At 52.7% G+C, this 19,673-nt stretch overlaps 1 protein-coding gene and 1 long non-coding RNA gene across 18 annotated transcripts in view; one reads left to right on the top strand and one right to left on the bottom strand.

Annotated features, from left to right (window-relative positions):
* Ctbp2 (C-terminal binding protein 2) overlaps positions 1-19,673 on the top strand; it is a 137,877-nt gene that overhangs the window by 101,295 nt on the left and 16,909 nt on the right. The window contains exon 1 of one of the 12 annotated variants that reach the window (XM_006976946.3): positions 4,806-6,504. The exons of 10 other annotated variants lie outside the window; for them this stretch is intronic. In XM_006976946.3, the coding sequence (XP_006977008.1) occupies positions 4,821-6,504 (1,684 nt within the window). In that variant the 5' untranslated portion in view covers positions 4,806-4,820. Of the gene's footprint in view, positions 1-4,805; positions 6,505-19,255; positions 19,359-19,673 lie in introns of those variants that run through there. One more of the 12 variants, XM_042285029.2, reaches the window with a different exon arrangement.
* Positions 10,272-19,671, bottom strand: LOC121832325 (uncharacterized). 6 transcript variants are annotated; one of them, XR_013045589.1, is made up of 3 exons: positions 19,579-19,671; positions 16,591-17,136; positions 10,272-15,113 (listed from the first exon to the last, which is right to left on the bottom strand). It is a non-coding gene; the product is annotated as an uncharacterized LOC121832325 (long non-coding RNA). The 6 variants fall into 6 exon arrangements; XR_013045588.1 differs by having other exon boundaries at positions 10,272-14,989; XR_013045585.1 differs by lacking the exon at positions 19,579-19,671 and adding an exon at positions 19,093-19,493 and having other exon boundaries at positions 10,272-14,989.

The raw sequence follows: 19,673 nt of genomic DNA, 5'->3' as shown, positions 1-19,673 counted from the left end.
AGTTGCATGCTGAACTCACTCTCCCTTAATCACTGGTCCAGTACAAATGCGACTGTTTCTTGTGCTCCTCGGTTTGCTCCTCCTGGATGGCTGTCTGTGCTCACATTTCTAGTTGAATGTGGCTGCTTAGGTTTTGCCCTGGGGCTCCGGGATGTGTGGTGCCATTGGAGACCCTGGCAGGGGATGATGCACTGCTGTTGTCGGGTTTGGTCTTTTGGTGGCGGCTTTCACTGTCCCCTGGTTCCATTGCTACATGAGCTTAGGCTCTCCTGTGGGTGTTTTAGGACCACCCGGTCATCTTCCCAGCCTGGCTTCTTATTGGTGAATTTCCTTCCTCCTGGTCATAGTTAGGACAATGATGATTTCCTAATGAGGAACCAGTACACTCACTCTTCCCTACAGTAGGTCTGAAAGCAGCCATAGGTCATGGGCCACAGTGTATCCGAAGCCGGCTGCGTCTTGCCCTTCTTCCGTTTCTTCTACAAATGTTAGGGTGTGCAGCGAAACCCCTGCAGTTCGGTTTATGTCGTACTGCTCAGACTGCGTTATGTGCCCTGAGCAGTGATCGGATCTCTTGCTAAAGAGCTTACCTGCTTTAGCTCTGTCCTGCTCCCTCTGTCTGCCGAGGGCGTCCATGTGCCTTTCTCATTCTGTGGCTTCCTTTCTCTGTCCAGCAACACCCAGCACTGGGCTGTGAAGGAATCTTTGAAGGCGGCATGCGTTTGTGTGTGGTGGCTCTCCATGTGCGCACCCCTCTTCCCAGGTGGATCACTCCTCAGAGAGGCTAAAACGTGTGGATTCCGTTCTCCACATGCTGGAGAGGCATGTGTAAACCCCGATGCTTCTTCCCTTCCCGCTGGCACCTGGAGGGTGAGAAGCGGATTCTCCCAAGGTCCACAAGGAGGGCGAACACTCACTCACTCATTCTTCAGGTCCCGTGGAAGATCTTTGCAGCCTGTGCTCTGGCTGTGCCCCAACCCCCTGCCCCCGGTTGTCTCTTTGGAGCAGGGTAAGTATGCTCCCTGGCCTTACTGCTCCAAGCCCATAAGTAGTGAGAGTGCCACTGTGTGGTGAGAGTGATGTGCTTTATCCTTGGCAGCTCAACTGGCACGATCCCCAGTTCTGTTCATTCATGTTCCCCTGTCCATTTGAATAAAAGTGGCCTCAAACATCCCGTGGCTATTTTCAAAGTGCGTTGCATAGTAACACCTTACTTTTTAGTAAAGGACATTGGTTGCACAAGAGAAAAGGCCACTCCCCCCGAACCCCACCTCAGGAAGCTGCGTTTCAACACAACCTAGATCACTGATCTCCACCGAAGACTAGGGTTTTAAACAGCCAAGCACAGACTGTCCACATTTAAAAGTAGGAAGTAGGCACGGCTTGGGGCCTATTTCTTGACTCTGTCTCAGCCGGAAGGCAGTGTGTAACCCAGTAAACTCAGCAGCAACCCTGGGAAGCTGCAGGCTGTAGGTAGCCGTGGCCATGGCTTCACCCTGGTGACAAGAAAGCCCTACTTTCCCCCAGCAAGTTCTTGTTTCCAGCCTTATTCTCAGAGCTTTGTTGGTCTCGTGCGTGGCTTAGGTGTAGAGGAACACCCACGGAGGCTGGGAGCCGGGTTGTTCATGCTCCACCCTACCACAGGTAGTTCCAATGTTCTGAGCTGGGGCCGGCTGCTCATAAACACAAGCTGCTCCCGAGAGACCGAGAGCCACCTAGACCCATCGTCCCACCGGGTGGGCAGGGAGTGGCATGGGGAGCTGGACAAGGGCTGACCTTCATATTCAAGTGGCCTTGACGTTGCTGATTGCACAGCCTGATCTTGTCTCTTAGGCAGTTAGATCCTTAGTCACACTTCTGAAAGTCTTAAAATGGTTTCTCGTCTGTCTGGTCATGAGGCACTTTAGGGGGATTTAGCATGGGGGGGCGGGGAATTGCCCTTGGGTTGTCTTGACCCCCATCTGCCTATTTTCTTCCCTGAGCTTCTGAACCTGTGAGAGTCATGCTCCATGTTGCACAGAATTCAAGAACAAGCTTCCAGCCAATACTCCCTGCAGCTCTGTGTTGGCCATTCAGCTCTTCCTCACATTGAACTCTGATTGGGCTTTTCTTGTCTCCAGAGCATGGGTTGTTTCTTACTTTAGACAGGCATCATGTTTTTACTTTATGATCTTCTATGGAGGGGATTCCTATAGGATTAAAAAGTTATATCCATGAAACTCACTGCCTTTCAGAAACTGGACCCATCCTGCCCTTTTTAGGCAGACAGGTTTCTCAGAAAAATCAATATTTTCTCAAATGCTGTGGAAGCAAAAAAAAATAAAATAAAATAAAAAAAATAAAAAAAAAATTTCCGGAGTTTGGAGAAGTTTATGTCCAGGTACAGGTGTTTCTCTCACAGAAGCAAACATCTGTCCTAATATTTGAGTTGCAGAGCTGAGGCTTCGTGAGTTTGGTTGGCTTCCAGACAGAACCAGCTGGAGGTTGTTGAGAATGGAATCTGGGCCTCCTGGTTCTGCTGCAGAGGGGACCCCAGGCCCGAGCCTGTCTTTGGCTGCCACACCGCCCGCCATGCCCATGCCCTTGGGGTCACGCCTTCCTAGTGTCTCGGGGGCTGCCTGCCTGAGGTCACGCCTTCCGAGTGTCTCAGGGGCTGCCTGCCTGAGTCATTGCTGCTTTCTTGCAAGCTCTCCCCAGTTAGCAGTTTTCCCGCATCCTTTTAGATTCGTGGACTTGGCCATTACCAAACTCCTGGCAGTAAACTGGTAAGGCCCCTAGAGCTCCCCGGGGCGGGGGCCAGTTCTCAGACAGCTACCAGATGGTTCTAGTTAGGTCTGGAGGAGCCTGTCCACACTGCAAGTAGAGCCCCCTGGAGTTAATGCTACATCATGTCACGACAGCACTATAACACCAAAGCACCGAGCAGCGGCCACCCTTTGAAGGCTGCAGACCCTGCGTGCATGCACGAGTGTGTGCATGCACGAGTGCGTGCACAAGCCTTCCCAGCTTATCTTTCCTGGACCCAACAGTCTACTAAGTACTAGTTAGTGCAGTGAGCTGGTGTGCGAAGTGTTCCTGGCTTTGCACCGTTTGCTCTGTGATGTGTGTGTGTGTGTGTGCGCGCGCGCGCATTCTCGCATCATATTCTCAATGAACCTGCTTAGAGCTAGAGAATTGCAAATCCTCTCCTGGGTGTGTCCTGACCTGTCCCCTTGGCCTTCCTGACCTGGTCCTCTGCCTGTCATCCGCAGTGTGCTGTGGATCCGTTCCAGACAGTGGCGGGAATCTGATGCGGAGCCGTCTTTTGCCCTTCCCGGCTCTTCACCCTCTTCTTGAATCCTAGGAAATGGGGAGTCGAAACAGGATTTGGGGCTCTTTGTCACCGAGTATGACGTTTGGGTCAGGAACGGCGGCAGTGGTATTAGCGTGATGGTCTGTAGTCTTTGGGAGCATGTGCTCGGGTTAATGGCACCACGGTCCAGCCTTGGTCACAGCTGCACTGGGCAGGTTTGGAGGGATAAGAACTGTTTAAGGAGTATCAGTTTCCACAGCTCTTGTCCCAGAATTTGACATGAATTGACTGGGCTTGGGTAGGGTGAGAGCATGGTACCGCCATAAACCTGCTTCATAGAAAAGGTACATTATCCAAATTCACACCCCACAGTAAGTTTTCCATGCGTCTCACATTTGGATTTTTTCATTTTAATGGCTGGTATCTCTCTAGTTGAGGGTTCTAGTTAAATCTTAGATTCAGAGAGAAGTGGGTGAAGGCGCATAATTTCTTTGGTCTCGTGCCTGCATATAGTTATGTTATCTCATTTAAATATACTTCTTGATCACCACCTTGGTTTATTTTGTGAAATGTGACATAGAGGTTGGGGGGCGGGGGGGGGCTCTGCACATGGCCCACAGGGTGAGACGGGAAGCACAGGAGTCCCTGGTCTTTCTTCCTTGGTGGCCGACCCTCGGCTCAGCCTGGCGCTTGTTGTCTTGCACTGATTAATTCCGGGTCTTAACCCACACTTTGTCTTTTTCCCTCGTGGTATGAAAAAAACCTGCCTTTCGATCTTCGGGCGAGGAGTCTGTTTGGATTTGCGCAGTATGACCTGCTAAGGACTACAGGCTTGCGTCTCACAACCCCTCTCCTGGAATCGGCTGCAAGGCTCTCCTGTATGCCTCCATTTGATCTGTTCTAGCTGTGTGCTGCAGATTAACGTCCCGTGCAGTGGGATTAGGACCGGACGGACAGCTAAGCAGTCCTAGTTTGTTTCTCTTGCCATCAGTGGAGAGGGGCTGGCTGGTCAGGGGCTCTCCAAAGAGGGACAGAATGACCGGGCAAGGGATGGGAAGGGATCAGATTGGGGGCACGGGGCGGGGGGGGGGGGGGGCATGTTAGGCCTGGCTAAGGCAGGCTGCCGGCTTCATCAGTCTGAGATGTCACATGGAACAAAAGCTTTAGGGGTTTTATTTAGCGCCTAATCCTCACGCTGCAAAAGCCGAGGGCCATGTGAGCACAGCCACCGGAAAGGGGGCCCAGCAGGCTGGAGTACAGCCTCCTGTCTGGGCTACAGTCGCACTGGACAGACCTTGCGGGCTACCGTTGGGGAATGAGGCAAAGTTACCGTGAGTCTGCTTTTTGCCTACTAAGGTTTCAGAGGATTAATAATTTAGGTCGTGCCTTGAAACAGAAACCCCCGGTTGGTTGTTCCTGCCGTCTCGGAAGGGCTCGCGTGCGGCCAGGTCTGGTTTTGATGTATGTAATTGAAGATTTATAAAGAAAGGCTTCCTCCCTGCCTCTGCTGGAGTCATTTGCTCTGCCAATGCCGGTTCCCAGCAGGCACATCAATATCGGCCGTTCTCAGAGCTGGGATGCCGCTGGCTGGTATGAGGTCCCTTGGGAGAATGCGGGGCCTCCCGGGAGGAGAAGTTCTCTGACGTATGGCCCCGGAGAAGGGACCTGGTGTGAGCTGCTAAACCACTGCGCACAGGACACTGAGCCTTACCTGCCCCGGGAAGCTTTTTACAACTCGCTGCCATCAAGAAAGGGGTCGGTGCCTGACTTCGCCTTCTACGACAGCAGACAGGCAGTGATGTCTGGCCGTGGCTCCCTGCTGCCACAAGACTACTATGGCGACCCATCCAGGGGCACCAGGGTACCCAAGGAGCCTCCCTTCTATCGGGACCCAGGAGCCAGCCGGCCGGTGCCCAGCTACGGAGTGCTTGGCAGCAGAGTGCCGTGGGAGCAGGTACAAGGCCAGTTACCTGCTCTGCAGGATACTGGCCACCTGTACCGGGATTCTGGGGCTAAAACCCTCCCGCATGGGCAGAGGACACATGGCAGGACTCCATCTCCTGGGAGGTATGGAAGGGAACAGCCTGATACAAGGTTAGGGATAGACGTACCCACCTACTCCCCCACCCCCAGTCAAGTCTACAGCGATATCTGCGAAAGACCTGTTGATTCTGCCCCTGCCAGACAGGTGGCCCCAACGTGCCTGGTTGTGGACCCCAGCTCAGCTGCTCCTACCGAGAACAGCACAGGAGTAGCCCCGGGTCCCCTGAACAGAGGCTATGGGCCTCCCCGGGAAAACATCCACTCGAAGCTGACCTATGAGAATTATGAAGCTGACTTGTCCACGTTCCAGGGGCCTGGGGGCAAGAGGACCGTGTACCCGGAGTTTCTGGCCCTGCTACGGGCAGAAGGTGTGGCAGAGGCCACCCTGGCAGCCCTCTTACAGCAAGGCTTTGACTCCCCCGCCGTCCTGGCCACCCTGGAGGACGCCGACATCAAGTCCGTCGCACCCAACCTGGGCCAGGCCCGTGTCCTGAGCCGCCTCGCCAGCAGCTGCAGGACAGAGATGCAGTTTCGGAGACAGGACCGGACAGGCCCTCCACCCCGCGCTCGGTCCAGTAGCTTCAGCCACCGGAGTGAGCTGCCCAGTGACTTGGCCTCGCTGGGCACCACAGCCTTGCAGTTCCACCCCGCTGGGCCTTTGCAGACACCATCTCCCCGGGCTGGAGACGCAGCTCGCCGCCCCTCCAGCGCACCTTCCCAGCACCTCCTGGAGACAGCAGCTACTTACTCTGCCCCAGTGGTGGGGGCCCAACCCCCCCACTTGCCCCCCAACTCCGGGTACAGCTCTCCTACCCCTTGTGCCCTAACAGCGCGGCTGGCCCCCTCCTATCCTTCCCAAGCTGCTGGGGTAGCCTTGACTAACCCGGGTCCTTCTGTCCCCCTCCACTCAAGTCCCAGAACAGCGTACTCCACCTCGTACACGGTGCCCATGGAGCTGCTGAAGAGGGAGCGCAGCGTGGCCGCCTCTCCGCTGCCCAGCCCCCACGGCAGCCCCCAGCTCCTGCGGAAACCTGGAGCGGCCCCCATGGAGCCGCCTGCCCTGCCACCAGTCAGCCAAAGCCTCCACACACCTCACTCTCCGTACCAGAAGGTGGCCCGGCGGACGGGGGCCCCCATCATCGTGTCAACCATGCTCACTCCAGAACCAAGTAACTTACCCTTCCTGGCTGGGAGTTCAAGGGGTCGGGGGAGAGGACAGAGATTTGAGGAGAAAATAATGTGTTCCTACTGGTCCTATGTGTCTTGTCTGTGTGTGCCCGGCCCCCTGCAAACCCTACCAGAGTACTAGGGTGAACGCTGGGGTCAGTTTCCTCCTCCCATGGGCTTATTCTTGAGTTCTGCAGATTTATGTAGCAGGTTAAGCCCCGGTTTGCCGGCTTCCTCATCTGGTTTTGAAACGTAGCTGCTTTCCGGAGAGGATCAGAAGCCGTTCTGAGAGACTGTCCCGTTTTTATGCATGAGAAGGGTGGTTCTCTAATTCCATTGGATAGCTTTGGAAAAGCCAAGAGTAGCTGATGGAATGCCTCCTATAAATTGGGCAAGGATAATTTGCTGGTAACAGTGCCTGGCAGTGGGGGCAGCAACCCCGCTCTGCAAAGCCAGCCCACAGTATCAAAGGCAGAGATTCTCCTCTGCCGATAAGAACACGTCTGTTTCCATAGTTGTGGGCTAAACAAAGCAACATGTTGAAATCTCTTAGAACTGTTTGAAAGGAAAAAAAGAAAAAGATTAAGCCTCTCGTTTTAGAAAACATGGTTGGGAATTCTGCTTGTTCGTGGGGGAAGATACTATTTCCCTGTTGAAGTGGCGGGGAATGCTAGGTGGTTTTCTTCAAAGCAGAAGCCCAGAGTGATTGATTCATTGTGTGCTTTTCACTGGACACTGTGGTTAAACTTCTTGGTGGGTGTCCTCTGAACAGTTAGTGTTTAACACTAGAATCCGGACTGAAAAGGTCAATCCGTTTTCTCCTTACCTTTGCCTTCCAACGTACATAATTTAGAAAATGACATCATTTTTATTCTAATTTTTGTTTTGTTTTATGTGTGTGTATGAGTGCCTGCATGTATGTGTGTGCCAGGGTTCCCAGAAGCCAGAAGAGGGCATCGAATGCCCTGGGATTAGAGTTACAGGTGGATGTTGGTTAGCTGCCCGATCCAGACGCTAGGAGTTGAACCCAGATCCTCTGCAAGAATAGCAAGTGCTCTTAACTGCTGAGCCCTCAAACGGCTTTAAAATAGATTTAAAAATACCTAGCATATCGGACAGGGGTAGTGGGGTGGGAAGTGTACATTTTCTCCAGTGTCCTCTAAAGCTGCCTTGGATACGCCTGGTCTTAGAGCCTTGAGATAGGTGTTTCTATGAGGATGACATACAGTGGCTCATGACTACAGAGCCAGCCCTCCAGGCCTTCTGTCCTTCTAAAGAGACTGGCTTTGGGGGTGGATCGTCTCCCCTCCCGCTCCTCCAATGTGTTGTTGTTTTTTTTTTCTTGTTTTTCTCTTGCTAATGAGTCTGGCATTGTGCTCCCCACCCCCACTTTTATTTATTTATTTTTTAAAGTCTGATTATATACTTTGACTTTGAAATCCATGTGTGCCAGGAGGGGAGTCGGTAAGTTTTGAGGGCCCGTGTGCCTTCCTTCTCCCTCAGTCCAACATTCTTTCTTTGCAAGCAACTCATTTGCATGGCGATGACATTTGTTGCTCCAGTAATTTCATCTGATAATGGCTGGGCTTGCAAAGCGGATCTGAAAACATATTCCTTAATTATGTGTTGCTAAGCAACGGAAGGGTTTGGTCATAATCACAGAAAGATTATCTCCTCACTGAAGTCCTGGAAAGGTTTTGCTGAAGGAGGAGGTCCTGCAGAATTGCCGTCTACCCCCACCCGTGGCTCCCCCCCTCCCCTTCTGTTTACTGTGTGCTGCATTCGAACAAAAACACTCGGTGCTATTTGGGTACGGGGTGAGGTATGTTATATAAGTTGTTTGGAGTGTGATTGTTGACACACTGTTTTACAGACCCAAGGATATTGATTTTTATTTCATTTGCATGGCAGCGAGCCATCGCCGAGCAAGCCTGCCGTCGGAAGTCTGCCAGCAAATAAATTTCTCTGTCAAATGATCTGTCCCAGAGCTCCGGTTGTCATCCTCGCTTCTTATCGTACATTCCATGTGACATTATGACTCTACCCTGTCGGGGCTGGGGGCAGGGGCCTCGGCTTCCTGGCTGCTTCTCCGCTGTGTGAATGGCATTTGGGTGACAGGTTTGTTTGCTGGCGTGTACAGCCAGATCGGGGTATGCCGAAGGCAGCCGGGGACTTCATTGGAGTGTCTGTAGGCACGGCTTCAGGCAGAGAGGTGCCGAGTCCCAGAGAGAACGGTGTCAGACCAAGGGAAAGGCACCGGAGACCCGAGGCACGTTGCTGGGCAGCCTGCCTTGCCTCTGGGCCCAGAGATGGCCACCTCCGGTCTTGAAATGGAGTCGTATTATGTTACTCATTAGTGGCAGGGTCAGCCTGACTGGTTCTTCATTTTGATTTCACCACACTCTGTTGGTTTCCTCTGCCCAGTGTGGGAGGGTCCTGGATCGCCTGGGGAGTTGCTCCCCCCCCCATGTGCCCCCCCCCAATGCCCTTATGGTGAGCTGATGTCAAATGTTAGCTGCAGAATTGTTTGAGGAATTTTTTAAGAGTCTCGTTTGGCTCTTCAGGCACAGTGTGGATACTAATGTTTGCTTTTGTTTGTGTGTGTGTGTGTGTGTGTGTGTGTGTGTGTGTGTGTGTGTGTGTGTATGTGCACAGTAACAATAGGCTCCTATTTGCCAGGCCTGTCCCAGCCCATCAGCCAGGCAGTTCAGAACATCAGGGCAAGGCAGGCAGAGGCACAGGATTAATGGGTTTCTGGGCAGCGCTTCGTGAGTGATGGCACCTGGTGGGTCAGCTCTCCATCCTACACTGACGTGGCGGCTGACACGGTGGCTGTCACATGCTGTCATCCGTGGCCAAGAGTCTGAGCCACTCTGTACCAGATGCCAAGGAGCTTCAAGCAAACACCAGTATGGTGGCGACCATTTTCCATCCTGTCTCCCCCCAAACCAGCAAAGCACAGCTTGCCAACGCTCAGCCAAGGTTCAGCTTGCCAACGCTCAGCCAAGGGCGAGGCGCAGGGTTCAGTTTCTTTGCTGTGTGAGAAACAGTCTCCCACACCCACACCCACCTCCCGTATTCCCAGCTATTCTTCTTAATGTAGCTGCACTGACGGAGCACCTGAAGGCTCCGTTCTAGTTATCTTGTTGCCAAGGCTGCTATTAAGGACTCTTAAGGTCAGTTGGAAAAAAATCTATGGCTATTTATCCAATGGTGTGGTATGCCATTGCGTTGATTCTAATGCCATGTGAACACATGATCTGATTAGAAATCAGGATGGGGATGGCTCCCACAGGGCTCCAGTGATTCCCTCGGATGTCTTTTTTTGAAGTGCTTTCTGCATGCTCTGAGGATGGGCTCTTTGGATGACCTCCTTGAAGTTCCAACGTTCTGGGTTGTACCCACTCACTACTCTAGATAGAGCAAGCCCAAGGAGGACCTCTGTGTGAGACTCTAGACCTCTGCTGAGTGCTTGGCCTGTTCCTGTCTTGAGTTAGGGCTACACTTGGCCCTGGGCTGCTCTGACCACATGACCAAACTCTTTCTTCTGTATGAGTTGGGGAATTTCATCCTCACAGTGAAGAGCATTCTCCTTTGATTAAATGGCATGCAAGCTGTTCTTTGGTCCCTAGAGGACCAGGGCCAAGCTGTCAGCAACTATAACAGGACAAGATTAAATGGACAAAGGGGGAAAAAATAGGAAGCCAGGGAACCAGGCTAGAACACGAGACCACTCCTGGTGAGCTTGAACACAAGGAGAAGTAGAAGGTTCTTCTGGGAGCTTAGTAGCGTTTAATGAGGGGACACTTAAACGACTCGTGCACTGAGGACTGGACCCGAGAGCTTTTATTGCCGGGGAGCTTTTTCCGAATGACCCTGTTGTGTCCTCTTGACCGCCTAGCTAACGAATTGCTGTCTCTAGGGTTGAGTTCACTTTCTTGTCACCTCTCGGGTCCTGTTGCGTCCTTGGCCTTCCTTGTGTTCCAGCAGCTGCCCATATTTTTTTATTATCTTTATCATTTTCATTCGGGCTCATCAAAGCTTCATTCCAAATGAAGTTGCTCGACTCTTCCATGTAGTTTTGGCCCCGGAGAGTGGCTGCTCCCTCTTTAGTTCCGCACGTCCACGCCAGAATGGACAGTAGGAACTCTTGTCTGGAGAATGGAGTACCGAGTTCTGCGGTCCATTTTCCTATACCTATCCCATTCAAAGCTGGCCTCCCTGCTTGGGGCCTTCCTGTCAGAAACCTTTAATATATAGAGAGATAAATGTTACTTGGTGCGTTCTGGTGTTTCCCTCTGTGTGGGGATTTGAACCCAGAATACATAGAAAAAGTGACTCTGGAGAGGAGGGGGTGCGGACCCTGACCAGCTGCCACACTTGGGAGAGTCAGCCTGCTGGCCTCACAGATGGAGAGCCTCCAGGAGGGTCCTCAAGAGTCCCCTTCTTTGTGAGCCTGAAAAACTCACGCAGAATGAAGAAAGTGGAGCAGACGGGGCCTCTTTCCTCTTCTGCTGACCCCAGGGGCCGCCTTAGCTTCAACATGACAGTAACATCTGTGCTTCTGGGCATTCGGCCTGGGTGGTGTGGAGAGAGTACTGAGTCAGGTCTGCCAGGCCCCAGCCCCCTTTGGAGGGACAGGGTAGTAACATGTGTTCCGCTCCCAGGGATGAGCTGCTTGATTTCAATGGACACAGAGTGCCCACAGACAACCCTAGTCCTCGGGCATGAGTCGGCTGTGCCTCTCACTGTGCCTTTGTGATGTGAGCGCCTGGGACACCCAGGCCTGTGCCATCCCAATTGCTGCTGCCTCCTGGTTCATGCACAAAAGGCCCTGCAAACTGGTACATCCTCCCTCCTCTGTCCCCTAGCTTGTGTTGAAGCCCCTGTGCCGGGTGGGCAGGGGGACCCCGGGTACTTGATCACAGTAGCTCTCAGCCTTCAGAAGGAGAGTCTGAACATGATGAAGGCTCAGGCCTCTGTAGCCCTTCACTTGGGAGGCAGAAGTATCGCCACAAGTTCTGGTCTAGCATGGGCTACATAGTTCCAGACCAATTAGGACCGCATGGTGAAAACTGTCTCAGATGACCTTGACATCAGGGTGAGCTGGGCCTCTGACGTCCAGGGACCACGCGTGGGCTCTGCAGGTTCCTGTCCACTTCCACGTTCCTCAGGCAGGTTTCTTTCCTGTTCTGGTCTTCCATTGTGTTTAGTCTCTGGCATTCTCTGTTGCCATGGGCACAGTTTTAGTTAGCATTTAAGAACTACTCACACCCTGTCAGGATGCACCACCTTATAAGCATCCAGTTCTGCAAGGCAGTAGCTGGAGACCAGAGAAAAGGCACCAGGTTGGCGCATGGGCGACGTGGGAGGTTGGAATTTTGTGTACTTACATTTCTTTTATGACCAGGAAGGATGTGCCTCTGAACCAGCCAGGCCTCGCTCTGGGGCCACACAGGACATGGGCCATACTCAGGGGAAGGTAGGCATCTGTGGTTCCTGCCTGCAGTCCTCAGCAACGCTGCTTGTTCTCCCGTGTTGCTCTGCCCTGGCCTCTGCAGAGGTGCGTGGGTCTCTCCATCAGTGGGTCACTAGCTTGCAAGCGTGCTTTCCTACTTTGCTGGCCCTGTGCACAGTGCGCATTCATCAAAATCTGGTAAACGAGTCTCGTGACGGGAAAGGAGAGAGAGGTGTCTTGGGAGACATGTTCCAGGCTGCTCTTTCTCTGGAAAACTCGGCTAGTGTGTCGGAGGCAGGTGGAAAAGATCTTTCTTCCCTGGCCTGATTGAAAGTAGAAGAAACAGATGTGCAATAAACACCTCACATGCCACGGGGAATTAATAGCAGAAATACACAGGGAGCTTTGATTGACAGGTACTCGCTTTGGATTCTGTCCTCTGGAACCCTTCTTCTTCGCCGTCTTCTCTTACCAGTTACTGGCTGGAAGGGCACCCTACCTAGGCTGCTGGAGAGTGGCTGTGGGAGCCCCAGAGTGGGACAGCCTGCTCCCCGGCCCTCCTGACCTTGCTCATTATGGCTGAAGTGTGGTCCCTGAGTTCTCTCTCTGCCTGAGGCTTTGTGGGAGGATGTTCCTTCTGAGTCAGAGCCTTGGCAGAAGCCCAAGAGTCCCTGGCTATCTCGGGGTTTCATCACACCTTGTCTGGCCTGTGGGCTAGTAGTGCATGCAAAGCTCAGGGCATCTGAGACACCAGCCGCAGGTCACCTCAAGGCTGTTCCTGCAGAGAAAGTCACACACAGATTTGTGGGATTCTGTTTTTAACCTCCGAGCCAGGGGGATGTCTTACCTGGCATGTCCATCAGGACATGTTGAGTCACAGGCCACTGTGAAGAGTGATCTGGTATCTATCCCTAGACTACGGTTCTGAGGTCTCTGGTGACCAGCCACCAAGCCTCAGGCGTGGGTCTCAGAGGCCTTGTAAAATATCAAAGGGAATTTGGAGTTTTTCTCTTCCTTGGTGCTACATTGGGTGACAGTTCCTATCATGGTAGTTTTTTCCTTAGGCCTCAAAGCCTAAGACCCCGCTGGAGGGAGGAACCAACCCTGCCTGGTGAGATCCTTGGCCCAGTGCAGTTCTTGACGGGGATGTCTGCAGTCTTTGGTTGATGGGTGGGTCTGTTCAGTGAGGGCGGCGGAATCTGAAGACCAACCTTCCCACTAAGATAGCAATGGAGGAGGTGCTTTGGGCATCCTTTCTAGAAGGCTTGATGTGTTTTCTTGGCTGTATCCCTGGCCTGGCCTGGTGTTTGGGTCACTATTAGAGTGCCTAGGCATGGTGGCCGTGGGCCAGCCAGTCCCCTTTACACCACTGGGAGCCCCAGCTTCTCCTTCAAGCTCTGGAGTCGTCGGGTAGAACTGAGTGAAGCCCTTCTCCGTGACCTTGAGAATCATGCCCCTCGGCCTCATTTTCTGTGTTGGAAAAACCTGCTTTTAGGCATCAGTGACGCAGGATTTAAGGAAGAGCGGTGCAGGGGTGTGGCTCCTGTAACCTGCATGTGCCTCAACAGGGACTCATAAGGCTACCTTGATTCCACAGTTGTGACCATGTAGACAATACAGGGCCACTGTTTCATGTGTATTCCATCCGGCTTGTGGATGTGTGATTTCATTGCTTCACTAAAATTCTGAAGAGCTGGGGGTGGATGCACGTGTCTGTAATTCATAGCACTCTGGAGTAGCAAGTTTGGGGTCAACTTGAGCTACATAGCAAGTTCCAGGCCAGCCTGGGTTGCATAGTGAGACCCTGTCTCAAAAGTCAAAAGGGATTTGTTGTTGTCATCGTCGTCGTTTATGAAAGCCAGTAATGGGAAAGTGGCTGGAGACGGACGGGGCTTACTGTTCTACATTTAAGCCAGTGCCCAGGTCTGGAAAGTATACTCTGTAAGCAGCCTAATTCCCCAGCACTGAATGTGCTTCACATGGGGATGGGGGCCATGCCTCAGGAGAGAGACCGATCCGGGGACCCTGGAGCTGCATATAGCTGCCTTTTCCTCTCCGCCTCGGCTGCACAGTGGTGGGAGTCACTCTCCATGGTCTTTCCAGCATGTTGCACTCACCCAACCCATGACCTTGACAGTCAGGCCTTGATTTAAAGGCTCTGGGTAGCCACAACCCCTGGAGAATTACAGCCTGGATATCCATAGCTTGGCCTCACAGGAGTCACAGCCCCAGAGAAGGCAAAGTGAGTCAGTCAGCAGGACCAGGGTTGACTTGGTGCCTAGTGAGGCTGCGGAATCCCAAGCCTTGAACAGGAAGTTCACTGAGTTCTGGGAGCTAGTTTCCGGGGAGCACCCCCTTCTAACTTGAGTTTGTCCGTTTAAGATTTTAAGATTCTTCTCTGGCCAAGTCCTGAGATTTTATTCTGCAGCTGAGCTCGGGTGTCACGGCCACATGCGCAAGAGGCCGAGGCAGCACAGGTTCAGATGTGAGGGACTGTGATGGGCTCTCAGAGCAAGGTTGCAGGAAGAGAATGGTGTTCCTACCCCCACACCTCACCCCCCACCCAGAAGCCAACTGATTGAAGTAGGCTTATAGATAAATGTTCCTTCCAGAAGACAGATGAGGGGGTCTCCAGGGACATGGGTGCCACACTGGGAAGCGGAAAAGTCCATCACTTGAGGAACTAATACACCCTCACACTTAGAGATAACTGTACCCACAAGCCCGGGACTTCACCCTTCCAGCCTGTCTTCTGTCCTTGGTGCTAAATAGGACATGCAACCCATTTTAGCAAAAACTGCAGTGGAAACTGTGCCCTTGGCTGGGCATTAGGACATGTCCTTCCTGGTCAGCTTCTGGTAATGTTCTTCAGGGACCCACTTCAAGTCTGAGGTCAGCAGAGATGTGCTGCGTACTGGCTGGATTCTCGAGACAAGGAATTGGTTAGGAGACATTTCATTTTGGAGCACCAAGAGCTGCCGGAGACTGGCAGGTGACAGAAGCCCAGTCCCCAAATCACACAAGCCAGGCTGTTATGGAAAGAGAAAGTTTTCTCTGTCACTTCCCTTGTTTGAGCACTCTGGACGAGCTGCAGAGATGTCTGTCTCAGGGTTCTGGGTGGAGCCAGTTGAAGTAACAGCAGATGCTGGTCTCCTTGGGATAGCAGGGTAGTCTAAGTTTGCCTTCCTGTTACTGAACTGGAAACAACGATGTTTCCACACAGTGTAGGACTCTACTTTCACTCTGGACGGCACCACACCCAAACATACAGGTACACACACAATGTTGGGTTAGCAGCAGTCACACAGGAAGCCTGCAGGGCCCATGGCCATGGCCCAGGCATTTGGAGCAGCAATCTGTGCGCACCTGGTGGATGATCATGGGGGCCTAGACGATTCTCACTTGAACTGTAACCCACTAAAATACAAGGTGTATTAAGCAAACCAACCTGCTTAGCCCAGCATCTCATGGCCCTCCCTGAGTCGCACCTAGAGAGCACCCTGGCTCCTGAGTTCAGAGGGCCTGGTGACAAGCTAGCTCCTCGAGGCGTATGCCGTAACAGTGGACCAGCCCTTTCTCAACCATCTTTGCCTGTTCATGGGGCCTACCATGGGCCCTTGCCCTTGCGGGGTGCATCTGTTAGTTTTTGTTTGCTCCCTAGTAGATCATTCTAGAAATAATGGTAACCTTTCAGCCGGTGGTTCTTCTTCATCCTAGGCCTTTTATGGTACACTCTTCTCAGAATCTGGCACAGCTTAGCCCTCGGGTTTGAAGGATTATGGGATCTTCTAAAGAAGCCACTGCCCCTCTGTGCAGCTGGGTGGTGCCTTACACTTGTGTTGGTGGCCCTTGCTAGTGTTGGTGGCCCCACCCGTCCCTGCTTCATTCCAGGCTCATCTTGTTTATGTCGTGGGTAAATGACCTTCAGGCTCCTTTCCGCATTACAAGAGTAGGTCAGGGTCACCAGTGCCTGGCAGGGAGATTTCAGCAGGCCCTGGTGTGGTGTACCCTGGTGCTGAGGGGCACTGAATCCGCAAGGCCTGTGAGCTCAGAGCTGTGCCAACCAAAAGCTGAGGTTTCTGATCAAAGTGGTGTTTTCTGACCTTTCATGGTGTGACGCAAAGTGGTGGCTCTTAGAAAGGCGTCCCATCTGAATGGCTGCCTCTGAGTGTCTCCGGGGCCTCCCAGCAGGGAGCGGGGTGGTCTTGGCTGCCCCCTTACCACCACAGCTGCTGTTGTGTGTATCCCCACCCTGGCAGGTTGGAGACCATTCTACATGTGCCTCAGTGCATTGGCAGAACGAGAGACGCAGCTTCCTCTCCTCGCAGCCATATGCTGGGGTGCTTTAAGGCTGAGCCTCAATTTGGGGTTTGCATTGTGAAGCCCAAGCCTCTGGTAAACACACACACACACACACACACACACACACACACACACACACACACACACACACACACGTCACATCTCAGTTCTGGTTTTCCACCTGACTTTCTAGAAATTGTGTCCCACCAAGAGGGTTAGGGCCTACTGAAAAGGGGCCATATATATAAAATAGGGAGAAGTCCATCCCGAAGGGGAGGCTTGTCTTACAACACTGGGGTGACGCCAGTGGGCCCCATGAGGGGTTTACCTTGCAGGTGCTAGCAGCTCCTGGGTCTGCGTCACTGGCTCCATCTTCTAGGTTTCGTATCCCTGTGGGTAAGGCTGGGAGCTACCCATAGACTCAGTGGCTCCCCCAGTTATCTCATGGGTCTCAGAGCTAGTAATGAATCATTTACAGACTTGGCTTCTTACTAGGCACACAGCAGTCCATGGATGGCACGCTTTCATCTTGGAATCTCTATAGGGGCTGTTTGACCTCCTTGACCTTGCCACTCCTGGTATGTCCCTTAGGTTTTGCAGCCCAGCAGGTTAATTTAAAATCAGTGGCCTGCGGGTGGCAATATGATGCAACCGAGAAAGTCAGGACAGCTGATGGAGAACATCTAGAGAGTTCCAGCAAACTAACCTTAGCGTACAAGAGGCTCTGTCTGGGTGCCGTCCATGAGCTCCTGGTCTCTGTCTCCTAATCCCAGCATGCCTGTGTAAGGTGTCAGAACTTCCAGAGTACATTGCCAGCTTCTGTCCCAGTAGGTAGCATCATGGTGAGAGCGTGCACAGAGGATGGTGGCAGTGCCTGTAATGGGAAGCAGGGTGGGCAGGCTGGCATTTTACAGCATCCTCTGGAGATAACTCACAAACTCTCACGCCCTTCCAAGAACACACCCAGCTGCAGTAAGGACTCAGGACCCAAGTCCCCGTGAAGAACCCTTGGGAACATGCTCACATTGTGGCTCACTTCACAAAGCCTACTTTGCTTGGGAATCCAAAAGCATTTAGGTTCTTACTCATTCTTTTATGTATATGGGCATTTTTGCTTGCATGTATATATGTATGTGCATTGGTTGCAGGCAGTGCCCGTAGGGGCCACAAGAGGCCGCCACAGCTCCTGGACCTGAAGTGATGGTTGTCATCACCATGTGGGGGCCAGGAATGGAGCCCAGCTCCTCTTAACCACTGAGCCCTGTCCCTCCATCCCCTGCAGGTCAGTTCTCAATCTGCAAGCAACAGAAACGGATCCAGACCACATTTAGAAATTCCTTTCTTTCTTTACCCTTACTCATACAGTATTCAAGAAAATGGAAAGTGGGCCTCAGAAAGACAGGGCAAGGCTGTGGGACAGGATCACCACCTGTCCTTCCTGGTAATGCTGCTTTGGGAAGCATGACAGCCGTGGGGCAGATCCCAAGCCAGGAGATGATAACTCCAGCCTTTCTGTCCTCAAAGCCCTGAGGAGGGAAGTCCTGGGGCAGGGTTTGGGGGCTTGGGGGGGGCATCCATTTGTCATGTTAATGTAAATGTGCTTTACACTATAATGTATCCATAACATCCTAATACTGTAAGGGAGCGGATGGCGGGTGTGCTCATAGCTCTGTACATTGGGTGAGATCGTGTGTTTCTGGACATGTGGTATCATACAGTGCTTTTTCCAGGGGCACAGAAGCTGGTTGGCCATAAAGCTGCCCACGTCTCTCTAGATAGAGGTCACTGGAGGTCTACAGGGCCCTTGAACCTGGCATTACCGGGGTGCCTGGCACAAATCTGAACCACTGAGCTTGCGGGGGGCGGGTGGTTGTACTTGACGTTCTCTAACCTAACGTTACTGGGGAGCGGCTTCCTCTCCAAGCTGTATTATACCAGGGACCTGCAGCGCCATGGTCCAGACAGATAGATGAGCAAGTCCCATGCATGTTGTATAGAGGCCATCCTGGAGCCGGCTAGGAATTCACTCCAGGGGAACGGACTGAGTTCTTTCTCTGCCCCACGTGTAATGCTGGGTAGGCTCTCAGCAGTGGGACACTGCCTCCATTCCCATAAGAGGCCTAATTGTTGCTGGGTAGGAGGAGTCTATGGAGAGGGTAGAGGGACACATCATCTTGCACAGTCACTGAACACCTTGTCATCGGGTGTGTCTCCAGTGTGGGGGAGGCTGGGAATGATGGCGGCATCGCCAGGTCCCCGTCAGTCTTAGGGTTTGGCTATGCGGAAAAGCTGTGAGCGTATCTATCCTAAACTCCAGTTTTGGAAGGACGCCTCCGTAAGTACTGTGCCTTGGGCCTTCTTCCCTCAAATCCCCCTATTGAAGAAATGGGCCACCGCTCCAGGCCAGGGGCCAACCTGAAGACTGATCCCAGCCTTGAGGGTCCTGTGTGTGTCATGTTAATGTACAAGTGCTTTACACCAAGATGTGCCCCTGGCACCCTAATCTGTTAAGATGGTACGCTCTTCAGAACTGTTGAAAGAGGTGGGAAGGACGTCTACCGGAAGCTGGCTCTGTGTTGAGATCATCGGGGCTCTCTGATTTTGTGTTCCCCGAAATGCCGTGGGCAGGGTCGCAGCCCTCCTCCTCATACCCTGGGTCAGGTGGCTCCTGTCACGCTGCTCCTCGGCCACTCTATGCCAGGTTCCATACTGTCACTGCCACCGACCCTGCCACCCCCGTTCAGCATCCTTCCCTAGCCAACAGGTCTCTGGTTGCCTCTGCTCCTCCCTTTTGCCTGGATATCAGAGGTTTCCCCACTGGGAGTCATACCTCAGGCCTTGGCCAGGTGTCCTCGGGGTGCTGTGGACCCACCTCAGCTGAGGGAAAGAACAAAGGATGGGATGCACCAAAGGAAAAAGGAGACCTAGTCAGGGAGAGAACTGATCACTAGGCAACCTGGAGTCCGTTACCCAGGTAACAGATAACATGCTCTGGTACCGTGGATGGACATCTTAGATGGTGGCTCTCAGCCGCTCCAGATGTATTGGATGGCTCTAGATCTCTGGCTTGTTCCTGGCACTGTCTTCCTTGGCAAGGTGGGGTAAATTACTACGTAATTAATACCTGAACTTCTGATGTGGCAAGGTGACCCATCCTGCTAGCCTTTTCCAAAACCAAGCTTCTTGGGAGACTGGGGAAGGAGCTCTGACCTGTGTGGTCTGATACTGATAGCCTCAACCCATGTTCTTGGAAGTTGGCCATTTTACCCTCTTTCTTAGTAAAAAGAAGGCAGGGTTATTGTCAGACCTTACATACCTCAGCTTCAGTGCTCATCTGGGTTAGCAGATGGTGCTCTGTAGCTGAGTGACAGGATGAACACATGAGCAACTGTGGGATAATCACTGTCACCT

This window comes from Peromyscus maniculatus, chromosome 1 (genome assembly GCF_049852395.1).
Source record: "Peromyscus maniculatus bairdii isolate BWxNUB_F1_BW_parent chromosome 1, HU_Pman_BW_mat_3.1, whole genome shotgun sequence".
Lineage (NCBI taxonomy): Eukaryota > Metazoa > Chordata > Mammalia > Rodentia > Cricetidae > Peromyscus > Peromyscus maniculatus.
This window is presented reverse-complemented; position numbering and strand designations above follow the sequence as displayed.